Source organism: Cherax quadricarinatus, chromosome 97 (assembly GCF_038502225.1).
Source record: "Cherax quadricarinatus isolate ZL_2023a chromosome 97, ASM3850222v1, whole genome shotgun sequence".
In the NCBI taxonomy this organism is placed as follows: domain Eukaryota; kingdom Metazoa; phylum Arthropoda; class Malacostraca; order Decapoda; family Parastacidae; genus Cherax; species Cherax quadricarinatus.
Genome location: NC_091388.1, coordinates 327,236 through 338,820, shown reverse-complemented (window position 1 = coordinate 338,820; position 11,585 = coordinate 327,236). Strand labels below are relative to the sequence as shown.

General features: G+C 42.6%; 1 protein-coding gene across 2 annotated transcripts; it reads right to left on the bottom strand.

Moving 5' to 3' along the window:
• LOC128704979 (uncharacterized) lies at positions 1–9,838 on the bottom strand. Of its 2 annotated transcripts, none has more exons than XM_070105102.1 (3): positions 9,612–9,838; positions 4,591–4,721; positions 1–3,055 (listed from the first exon to the last, which is right to left on the bottom strand). In XM_070105102.1, exons 1-3 carry the CDS (start codon positions 9,795–9,797, stop codon positions 1,918–1,920), a joined length of 1,455 nt encoding a protein of 484 aa, XP_069961203.1. In that variant the 5' UTR covers positions 9,798–9,838; the 3' UTR covers positions 1–1,917. The 2 variants fall into 2 exon arrangements, with proteins under 2 accessions (XP_069961203.1, XP_069961202.1); XM_070105101.1 differs by having other exon boundaries at positions 1–3,058; positions 9,612–9,811.
• Between the last annotated feature and the right edge of the window lie 1,747 nt (positions 9,839–11,585).

Sequence of the window (11,585 nt, the reverse complement as noted above, 5' to 3'; positions counted from 1 at the left end):
AGGAAGTGAGTTTTTATTCCAACACTAAATTAACCAAATTGCATTATTTAACAAATTAAGATAAATTTAACTTATAAATTCAAACACTGAACCAAATACATCTGAAATAAGCTTGTAAAATATACATTGTAATACATATAAATTTGATATACATTTTTTTCTATATAAATTAAGTACAACGCATTCTTAGCTAATCGTGATTAGTATCTCCAGGGGGTAAGCCAGTGGAAGGTCTTGGTCAGATGTCCAAAAGATCCAGCTGCGGGTCATATGACTAATAGGCGAGTTAGGGGACACCTGAGATTTTTAAACCAGTCACTGACTGAATAATTTAGTTTAATAATTAAGCTAAAAATATAATCGGTGATAATTTAATTATAATCAGCATCTCTCACCGGCTGACAGGATCCCTGACTGGCTAATTAGGTAGAGATAATGACTTTAAACTAAGATATTAGTAATAATGATATAAGTACCTATATTATTATTATAATCAAGGGGGAAGCGCTAAACCCGGAGGATAATACAGCAGAAGTACCTATATAATTTAGGTAAATGGACACAGAAGCAACTGCAACCATTACTACTATTACTACCACAATTACTACTACTATTACCTATTTTTCACCTCACGTATGTCGTGCCGAATAGGTAAAATTGTTCAATTAGCAAGAACTCTTTTAAAATTAAGTCCTTTCTAAATTTTTCTCTTATAAGTTTATAGATTTTTTTTTCATTTATGTTAATATAAAAATTAATAAGTTTGTACCAAAAGAACCTTAGAAAACTTACCTGACATTATAACAAGCGCAATTTAATTTAGCCTAATCCAACTAAATATATTTTAGATAAGTTTACAATAATTTAATAATGTAATTTTTTTTTCGTTAGGTTCAGAATGATTTTTGTGAAATTACTACAAATAAATTTTCGCTTGACTTATTTGGCAATCACAAGTCTTACCTATTTGGCACGACATATATATGTATGTCTATATACATTGGTACCTCGACTGACGAGTGCCTCAACTTACGGGTTTTCCGAGTTACGAGCATCGGTGGATTTTTTGCTTCGAATTGAGAGCCAAAATCTGAGTTATGAGCAAGCATCAAATACACTGCCACTCGCAGGAGATACCAAGGAAATATAAAAAACCTCAACGTGCAACATCCTTCCAATTCTGATACCACGTACAGGAACCGGCGTACTGATGGACTGATTACATCGTCTTCAAGTCTCTTCTGCTTCTATCAACTTTTCTGTACTCTACTGAAGAAGCCTACTGTGTAGGCGAAACGTTTCGAAATAAAGATATCTAACTGTTGCATATGTGTCTTACCTAACAATCTGTCGGTATTTTATACCATTTTAATGTTCAACAACGAATCAACGTAGAGGAGTCGGCACACAAGAGTAAGTTCGGGATGCACCAGTGGCAGGTATACAAGTGGAGTCCGTGTAATATTAATGCGACTCATCAAGTTGCAGCAACTACTTGTATGCTTCCAGTTTAACTTACAAAACCATAATTTCCGGCATATAAGGCGCACTCATTTTTCCAACAAAAAGTCTTGGAAAATCATCCTGTGCCTTATATACTCAAGTTCACGGTCATGGGTAGGCTTTAGGTTAGGCTTTAGCAGTTATTTAGTAACGTTAGATTACAATGTTTGGAAACAGTCTTATATGCTCGTGCGTCTTATATACCAGAAAATACAGTAAATAATTCACACTAAGACTTTGTGGAGGCTTGATCCTCCGTCTGTGAGCCAGAAAGACGCGCTTCCTATTTGTACTCAACTTGATATCACCTTGAGTACAAATAGGAAGGACAGGACGGAGGATCAAGCCTGCACTACGTCTTGCGCTGGGTTTAATTTTCATCACTACGTCTTGTGCTGGGTTTAATTCTCATTATTACTTTTCCTCAGATGTGCTGGAACCTACTCGCTCATTCAGTAGCCGACGTGCATACTCTGCCACGTGTTCCACACGTCCAGATGACGCAATGTGCAGGTTGTGAGCCGTTACGCAAGGATTGATTAAAGCATTGTGTAATTCTGCAACTCCAGATGAGCAGGCGGCCGCTGGGTCTCCAGACGCCGATAACATTCCTTTCCAGTACTCGTTACCAGGCATGGAGTTGCTGTCCCAGGCGAAGGTGGCAACTAACAGAGTGCCGGCGGGGACTGGAGCATGCGGGCACCTCCTGGAGAAGTGTATTGTGACAGAGGTATCAGGAAACACCTCTCCATCATTCACCCCTACACACGAAGACGCCTCAATCCAGCTGAAATCTAAGTGGGCGATGTGTGTAGTGTCTGTATTTCTCATTGCTTCACCCCAGGCATTCACATAGAGCTGCTTCTGTTGCGAGGAAATTAGCCATACTCCGAGTCCAAGTCCCACAACATGCACATAGGCTTTCAATCCAGCGGCAGCAGCACGCACGCCAGCTTCAGCCAGCAGGGTCTCCGCTGACAGCTTAATGCGGGCCTGATACACTTGCACGTTCATCAACGCTCTGGAAGACAGATGGATGAAGTTGTTTTCTGGGGCATCCTGAGCCTGCTTCCATGTGGGGAGAGGTGTCTCCCCCCACAATTTTCCCCACTCTCTCACCAGCCACCGTTTCTTCGGAGGATCATCGCCATAGCCTCGTTCCTGGGTGTTTTGTTCAGGAGTAACAACACAGTCCTGCCATTCCATGACTCCTTCCCGCTCGAACCTAGCACCTACCATACCAACAATAACACCTTCTGGTTGGTAAGTACCGGGGGCGCCCAGCACTCCACGGTTATGTCGACTACCATCATTAATAAAAGTCGACTCAGATGTCACACATAAAAGAGCCGATAGCTTCATTTCATCGTAAGTCATGTAATCCTTCAGGCACAAATTGGGTTGCTCATGAGAGTGACCTATTTCCTCGAAGCCGTCGCAGCCCTCAGTACCATCACGCAGGAGGTAGTTGTCAATGGAGTTGAAAAAGACGATGGGACGTTTCTTCAACAAACGGTCGACCAGGTCCAGCAGGCTCAGAGAAGAGTACAAGCTTCTGAAAAAGATATTCAGAAAAAGAAAGCCAAATATTTTTAAAGCATACAAGACACCTCAAAATTCTACACATATACATTTTTGAAAGGAAGAATATTAGGTAGCCAGAGAAAGTTGATATAGCATAGTATTTTAGTGGTAGCTTTGTAAATAGGACACGAAATTTATGGTAATTAACGAGAAACATTCCTATAAGGGCTGATGTTATGGACTACGAGGATAATTCTCTCGTATTGTACAGTGATAAATTCCCTGGTGACCGATACTTCGTAAAATAGAGTATTGGGTCTTCTGACAATTTCAGCTCAAAATATTAGTGTGTATATTCAGCACTCGAATATGAATGATAAAAATACAACAATATATCGGTAAGAAACTATAATAATGATAATTAATTTTTTTAGATCTCACACAGACGGGGAAAGCCTAGTTTAAATTATTTTTCAAATGATAAATTCCCTGGTGGCCAAAATGTCGTCTTAGTGAATAAAGTTCACATTGTGATATTGGTATATTTTTACAGTTATATTCGAGTGGTAACTATAGACAATAATATTTTGAGTTTAAATTACAGACTGACAATAATTTGTCAGAATAGATTGAAAAACTTTTATTTTTGCGATTTTTTTTGTCTATTGTTAGTTTCCGAGATAAATTACCAATGTACACTGGTTTAAAATAATAACATTGAGAGGGTCTATTTAGTAATCAGGATAAATTTCACTTAGGCCAAATTTTAAGTTTTCAATGGACATAAATGTAGTGATGAGTTTCCGAGATATTTTAAGTTGATGTGTTTATGAACAGTTTTGTTTCTATTATTGATGTCTGGCTTACCTAAATTCCAGCAGTTGAGGACTGAAGAGACACGGTTGTGTATACCTAGTAGTGTATACGTAGTAATGTATACCCAGTAGTGTATACTCAGTATATACATATTACGGTAAATACGTAACGACATATAAAATACTGAGAGGAAACGACAAGGTGGACAGAAACAGGATATTCCAGAGATGGAACACAGCAATAAGGTGTCACAATTGGAAATTGAAGAATCAGATGAATCACAGGGATGTTAGGAGGTATTTCTTCAGCCACAGAGTTGTCAGGAAGTGGAATAGTCTGGGAAGTGGAGTGGAGGTAGGATCCATACACAGCTTTAAGACGAGGTATGATAAAGGTCATGGAGCGGGAAGAGTGACCAAGTAGCGGCCAGCGAAGATGCGGGGCCAGGAGATGACCTAAATTCTAGTATCTGAGGACTGGAGAGAGACGGTTGTGTATACCCAGTAGTGTATACCCAATATATACACACTAAGGTATATACACCCCCTATTAAATATATATCAAGAGAGGGTGAAACACCACACACCAGTCACGTAATATTATACAACATACAAGGTGCACAATCATGTAAATCAACGTTAGTAAACTGCTAAACCCTAATCTAAAGTTTACCTTTAACCTTGAGTATACAAGACACAGACCTTATATTTGCCGAAAAAAATACGGTATGCCTATAAATATACGTACTTTTCTTTCTTCTTGCCGTGCAATCGTTTGTTATGAAGGAAGGCTGCCAGGAGAGGCAGGACACGAGCATGTATCAGAGGGTAGGCTGAGTTGACCTGCTTCTCCAAGGTCTCCTGGTGTTCCGTGCCCCTCTAGAGTAGGCAGCCAAGTACAGGTCAGTGGTAGTAATGATCATGAAGTATGATACCGTCAGTATTAAAAATAAATGAACCATATAGTGGTACCTCGGGTTACGAACTCAATTCGTCCCAGAAGGCTGTTCGAGTGCCGATATCGAACGAATTTGTTCCCATGAGGAATAATATAAATTAGATTAATCCGTTTCAGACCCCCAAAAATACACTTACAAAAACATTTACATAAAAACACTTACATAATTGTTTGTGTTTTGAGCTGCTCGTATCCCGAGGTACCACTGTATACATAAAAAACAAAGGCACAATACCGTGAAAGGAATAACAATTAACCCGCACCATTAATCACACTGTTTAATAGCTCAAGTCGGACCGAAATGTGCGGGTTAGTTGTGTATTATGACCAGAAGTAAACTCTGTGTATACCTGTGTATGGTAAAAACGAACACGAACGAAACTGAAGGAATTACCCTTAGGTTAGGTAACATTCGTCAGGAAACAGGGCAAGTGTTTCCTGACGCGGGTCTTGGTCAGATGGCCCGCCGTTTGAGCTTCTGGTCATCTGACCGAGGCCTTCAGCTGACTTACCGGTCAACCCCATTAAAAATTAGGGTTTTAAATATGCTGAAATACCCTAGCGTAGTTTATTATATATGAAAAAAACTGTTTGCTCTTAGACCAGTGTTTTACACACTAGGATCCCATTTTCTTAAAAGCTCACCACTGAGGTTCACTGCAGCAGAGTTGACTAGGATGCAGAATATAAACAGGCTGTAAATCCCTGTTAGAGGTCTTGTCTCAGACCTAGCCGCGGGGTCGTTGACCCCCGAAACCCTCACCAGGTATACTCCAGGTAGAGGTCCTTAACCACGAAACCTGCGGATGTGTTCGCACGTATAATTATTTTTATTTCTACAAGTAAATGTATATGTACGCTGGGCTGTTTCAGTTTCAGAAACCATAAAGGTATTGTAGATTATGTCCCTGATCATTCTGGTGTCTCGGTGCCCCGTAGCTCGATCGCTAGCGCACTCAACTCTCACACTGAGATCCGGGAGTCGCTCTCCGGTACGGCTGAAAAATATTAGGGACGTGTTTCCATAAGACACCTGCTGTCCCCGTCCCTGTTCACCCATCAGTTTAAAATGGATACCTGGGTGTTAGTGGACTGGTGTGGGTGGCATCCTGGGTGTTAGTGGACTGGTGTGGGTGGCATCCTGGGTGTTAGTGGACTGGTGTGGGTCACATCCTGGGTGTTCGTGGACTGGTGTGGGTCACATCCTGGGTGTTAGTAGACTGGTGTGGGTCACATCCTGGGTGTTAGTAGACTGGTGTGGGTCACATCCTGGGTGTTAGTAGACTGGTGTGGGTCACATCCTGGGTGTGGGTCACATCCTGGGTGTTAGTAGACTGGTGTGGGTCACATCCTGGGTGTTAGTAGACTGGTGTGGGTCACATCCTGGGTGTTAGTAGACTGGTGTGGGTCACATCCTGGGTGTTAGTGGACTGGTGTGGGTCACATCCTGGGTGTTAGTAGACTGGTGTGGGTCACATCCTGGGTGTCAGTAGACTGGTGTGGGTCACATCCTGGGTGTCAGTAGACTGGTGTGGGTCACATCCTGGGTGTCAGTAGACTGGTGTGGGTCACATCCTGGGTGTCAGTAGACTGGTGTGCGTCACATCCTGGGTGTTCGTGGATTGGTGTGGGTCACATCCTGGGTGTTAGTAGACTGGTGTGCGTCACATCCTTGGTGTTAGTGGACTGGTGTGGGTCACATCCTGGGTGTTAGTAGACTGGTGTGGGTCACATCCTGGGTGTTAGTAGACTGGTGTGGGTCAATCCTTGGTGTTAGTAAACTGGTGTGGGTCACATCCTGGGTGCTAGTAGACTGGTGTGCGTCACATCCTGGGTGTTAGTAGACTGGTGTGCGTCACATCCTGGGTATTAGTAGACTGGTGTGCGTCACCTCCTGGGTGTTAGTAGACTGGTGTGGGTCACATCCTGGGTGTTAGTGGACTGGTGTGGGTCACATCCTGGGTGTTAGTGGACTGGTGTGGGTCGCATCCTGGGACAAAACTGACCTAATTTGCGGGAAATGCTCAGCATAACAAAGGTCTTTCTATATAGTAGTATGTCATTGATGTCAGCTATGGTCTGTATACCTTGTACATGTACTGGTATACCTTGTACATGTACTGGTATACCTTGTACATATACTGGTAGTAATAGTTGACATACTATATGGAAAGCCCCTTGTTATGGACAGCATTTCGGGCAGACTAAGTAAATTTTGTCCCCAGGATGCGACCCAAACCAGCTGATTGACACCCAGGTACCTATTTTACTGTTAGGTGAACATGGACAGGTGTCGTCTTAACACATCCTAATGTTTTCCAGCCGTACCGGGGATCGACCCCTGGACCTCAGTGTGAGAGTTGAGTGCTCTACCAATCGAGCTACAGGACACCTAGACACCAGAATGATCAAGGACACAATAATGGACAATGTCACTTGACTCACGAAATCGTAATGACACGATTGCAAACAAACCGTACCAAGGGTGGGGTTAGAACCCGCGATCAGAGAATCACAAAACTCCAGACCGACGCGTTAGCCACTGGACCAGTAAGGAAATAGGTCTGTAGTTCTCCGGTTTGTGATCGTCTCTGCTGGGTTTTGCAATGAATATTCTTGTCTTAAGTGCCACGGGGAAGTGTCCAGAGACCAAGATGACAATAAAAACATTTACCAGGGGCATCTTGCGACTTTGGGTAGGTACTCTGTTTCGTTGTTATGCCTCAGAGGCCGAGTGTCCGTGGTACAGTTCCCGGTCGGGTGGAAACGTTGGCCATGTCTCCTTATATCTGCTGCTACTGTTCACCTAGCAGTAAGCAGGTACCTGGGTACTAGTAGCCAACTGGTGTGGGTAGCATCCAAGTGGGCGGTAGTATACCTCAGATAGGGCTGGGCTTCGAAATAAGCTGAGGTTAGATAACAGACCTGACCGCGGGGGCGTTGACCCCCGAAACTTTGACAGGTATACATAGCTATGGTGGCCTGGTGGTTAACGCTCTCGCTTCACACGGTGAGGGCCTGGGTTCGATTCCCAGCCAGAGTAGAAACATTGGACGTGTTTCTTTCCACCTGTTGTCTATGTTCCCCATCAGTAAAATGGGTACCTGGGTGTTAGTCGACTGGTGTGGGTCGCATCCTGGGACACTGACCTAAGGAGGCCTGGTCACAGACCGGGCCGCGGGGGCGTTGACCCCCGGAACTCTCTCCAGATAAACTCCAGATAAACAGATAGCAGTGACTTATTGACTTTAGGGTCCGTAAAAGGTGAAGACTACCTCCGTACCTTCAGCAATATTGTGGGACTTTTAGTAGATGGTATAGTTTGCTATATTTTTTCTGCAGCCTTTAGGAAAAGCCATTTATAGAATTATTTAAATAAACGGTGTTGTGAAGATGTCATGAGATAAAAGGCCGGACAAATTTAAAAATTTTGTTTTTTTGGGTTTAGGCTTGAGAAAGACCTGCCTAGTATGGACCAGTGGATCTGCTGCAGTGTTCCTCCTCTTCTAATATTCCTACATATATCTATACATTTTGGCATGGCCGTGTTTCATGCATCTGGTTCCTCAGCCTACTACGTATAGATGACACCCTAACGAAACCGTAATAACACAGTTACAAACAAATCACAGAGATGGTAGGGTTTAAACCCATGGTAGGGAAATCGTTAACCATTAGGCAGGAAGACTTGAATGAGCATCATTCAATTAGGTATATTTCTATACGCCATAGGTGCATTGTCCTGTGAGTTTTAGGATACCCTGCGCATTCTGCAACTAATTTCACGTAAAAGGACACAAGTGCAACTAATGTGACATTTATTGTGGCAACGTTTCGCTCTCCAGGAGCTTTATCAAGCCATTGGCTTGATAAAGCTCCTGGAGAGCGAAACGTTGCCACAATAAATGTCACATTAGTTGCACTTGTGTCCTTTTACTTTACATATTGTCGGTAATTCTACCAACTTTATTACAACTAATTTCACACTGTAGGTCTGGCCCTAGCAGGGAATCCTTCTGTATGTTGAGTAGAAGGATGTCCTGCTATGGCCAGACCTACAGTTTGGCCATAGCAGGGCCAGCAAGCTACCTTCTCTTCATTTCCCTAAATACAACCTGGACTACTTGCTTGTCTAGCTTTAATATACTGCTGTTTATGAGAAGAGTAAATATTATACTGGTATACAGTATTGACACGTTAATAAGTAGGACACATAGGCAGCAGTTAGGTATCTTTATTCCGAAACGTTTCGCCTACACAGTAGGCTTCTTCAATCGAGTGCAAAGGAGGCAGCAGAAGTAGTAGAGATGTAAATAAGACGTAATTAATTGACTCTTGAAGACGTTCTTCCAGACTATGAAGGACTGTCCACCACAAAACTGCATCTTCAAGGGTAATGGACTGATTATATCGTCTTTGCATCTCTACTGCTGCCTCTGTACTCGACTGAAGAAGCCTACTGTACAGGCGAAACGTTTCGGAATGAAGATACCTAACTGCTGCGCATGTGTCTTCCTTATCAAGACAGCTTGAGAGTATAAAACTCATGCTGTTAGTGGAATGTGAGAGTTGAGGTCAGCTGTCTGAGGTCAGCTGTCTGAGGTCAGCTGTCTGAGGTCAGCTGTCTGAGGTCAGCTGTCTGAGGTCAGCTGTCTGTGTACATCAACACACTGCTGATGTACACAATTTGGTTAATAAGATATCCTGACATTCCCTCTTGCCATCTCCCCATAGACATGTCACACCTAGACAGGTTTTTCCCTTAAAGAAACTCATGTCAAGTGATATGCTATCACCACACTCTTACTCGCCTTGAGCAAAGTCTTGAGCCGGGCTGAGTGTGCTGGAAAAGGTACGGGAAATAGTTCACTCATCTTCATGATTTCATCAAGCGTCACTGTGGGCGGCTGCTGCACCTCGGCCAGAAGAGGCAAGTGTTTCGCAAGGAGGTCCTCTGCTTCCTCCTCCCTGGTTCTGCACGCTGGTATGCAGCTCATCCTGCTGCTGCTTCCTGCTGGCAGACAAGTAAAAGGGGTAAGATGGTGAAGACAACAGTGATGGTAGTACTAGTGGTGAAGACAATGCGAGTCGACTACTGGCAACGTCATGACGAACGACACGAAGGAAGGTAACAAGTGAGTGTAAAACGAAAGCCTGTAATTGTTTTACATGATGGTAGGATTGCTGGTGTCTTTTGTCTGTCTCATAAATATGCAAGATTTCAGGTACGTCTTACTACTTCTACTTACACTTAGGTCACACTACACATACATGTACACGTTTATTTATACACACTCATCTGAGTTTTCTTTGATTTTATCTTAATAGTTCTTGGTTTTATTACTTTTCCTTCTATATCCATGGGGAAGTGGAATAAGAATCTTTCCTCCGTAAGCCATGCGTGTTGTAAAAGTCAACTAAAATGCCGGGAACAATGGGCTAGTAACCCCTTTTCCTGTAATAGTTACTAAAAAGAATAAGAAGAAAATTGCCAAGGTGGGAAGTCTGAATGTGCGTGGATGTTGTGCGGATAAGAAAGAGATGATTGTGGATGTTATGAATGAGAAGAAGCTGGATGTCCTGGCTTTAAGTGAAACAAAGCTGAAGAGGGTGGGAGAGTTTCAATGGAGAGGAATAAATGGGATTAGGTCAGGGGTTTCAAATCGAGTTAGAGCTAAAGAAGGAGTAGCAATAATGTTGAAGGATAAGCTATGGCAGGAAAAGAGGGACTACAAATGCATAAATTCAAGGATTATGTGGAGTAAAATAAAGGTTGGATGTGAAAAGTGGGTTATTGTAAGCGTGTATGCACCTGGAGAAGAGAGAAGTGTAGAGGAGAGAGATTTTGGGAAATGTTGAGTGAATGCGTGGGGAGTTTTGAATCAAGTGTGAGAGTAATGGTGGTTGGGGATTTCAATGCTAAAGTGGGTAAAAATGTTATGGAGGGAGTAGTAGGTAAATTTGGGGTGCCAGGGGTAAATGTAAATGGGGAGCCTTTAATTGAGCTATGTGTAGAAAGAGATTTGGTAATAAGTAATACATATTTTATGAAAAAGAGGATAAATAAATATACAAGGTATGATGTAGCACGTAATGAAAGTAGTTTGTTAAATTATGTATTGGTGGATAAAAGGTTGATGGGTAGGCTCCAGGATGTACATGTTTATAGAGGGGCAACTGATATATCGGATCATTATTTAGTTGTAGCTACAGTTAGAGTAAGAGGTAGATGGGAAAAGAGGAAGGTGGCAACAACAAGTAAGAGGGAGGTGAAAGTGTATAAACTAAGGGAGGAGGAAGTTCGGGTGAGATATAAGCGACTATTGGCAGAAAGGTGGGCTAGTGCAAATAAGAAAAAAAATTTGGAGTTAAACAAGTAAAGAAAGCCAAGGGAACATATGGATTTGTCAGTTAAAAACAGAGTAGGGGAGTTAGTAGATGGGGAGAGGGAGGTATTAGGTAGATGGCGAGAATATTTTGAGGAACTTTTAAATGTTGAGGAAGAAAGGGAGGCGGTAATTTCATGCACTGGTCAGGGAGGTATACCATCTTTTAGGAGTGAAGAAGAGCAGAATGTAAGTGTGGTGGAGATACGTGAGGCATTACGTAGAATGAAAGGGGGTAAAGCAGCTGGAACTGATGGGATCATGACAGAAATGTTAAAAGCAGGGGGTGATATAGTGTTGGAGTGGTTTGTACTTTTGTTTAATAAATGTATGAAAGAGGGGAAGGTACTTAGGGATTGGTGGAGAGCATGTATAGTCCCTTTATATAAAGGGAAGGGG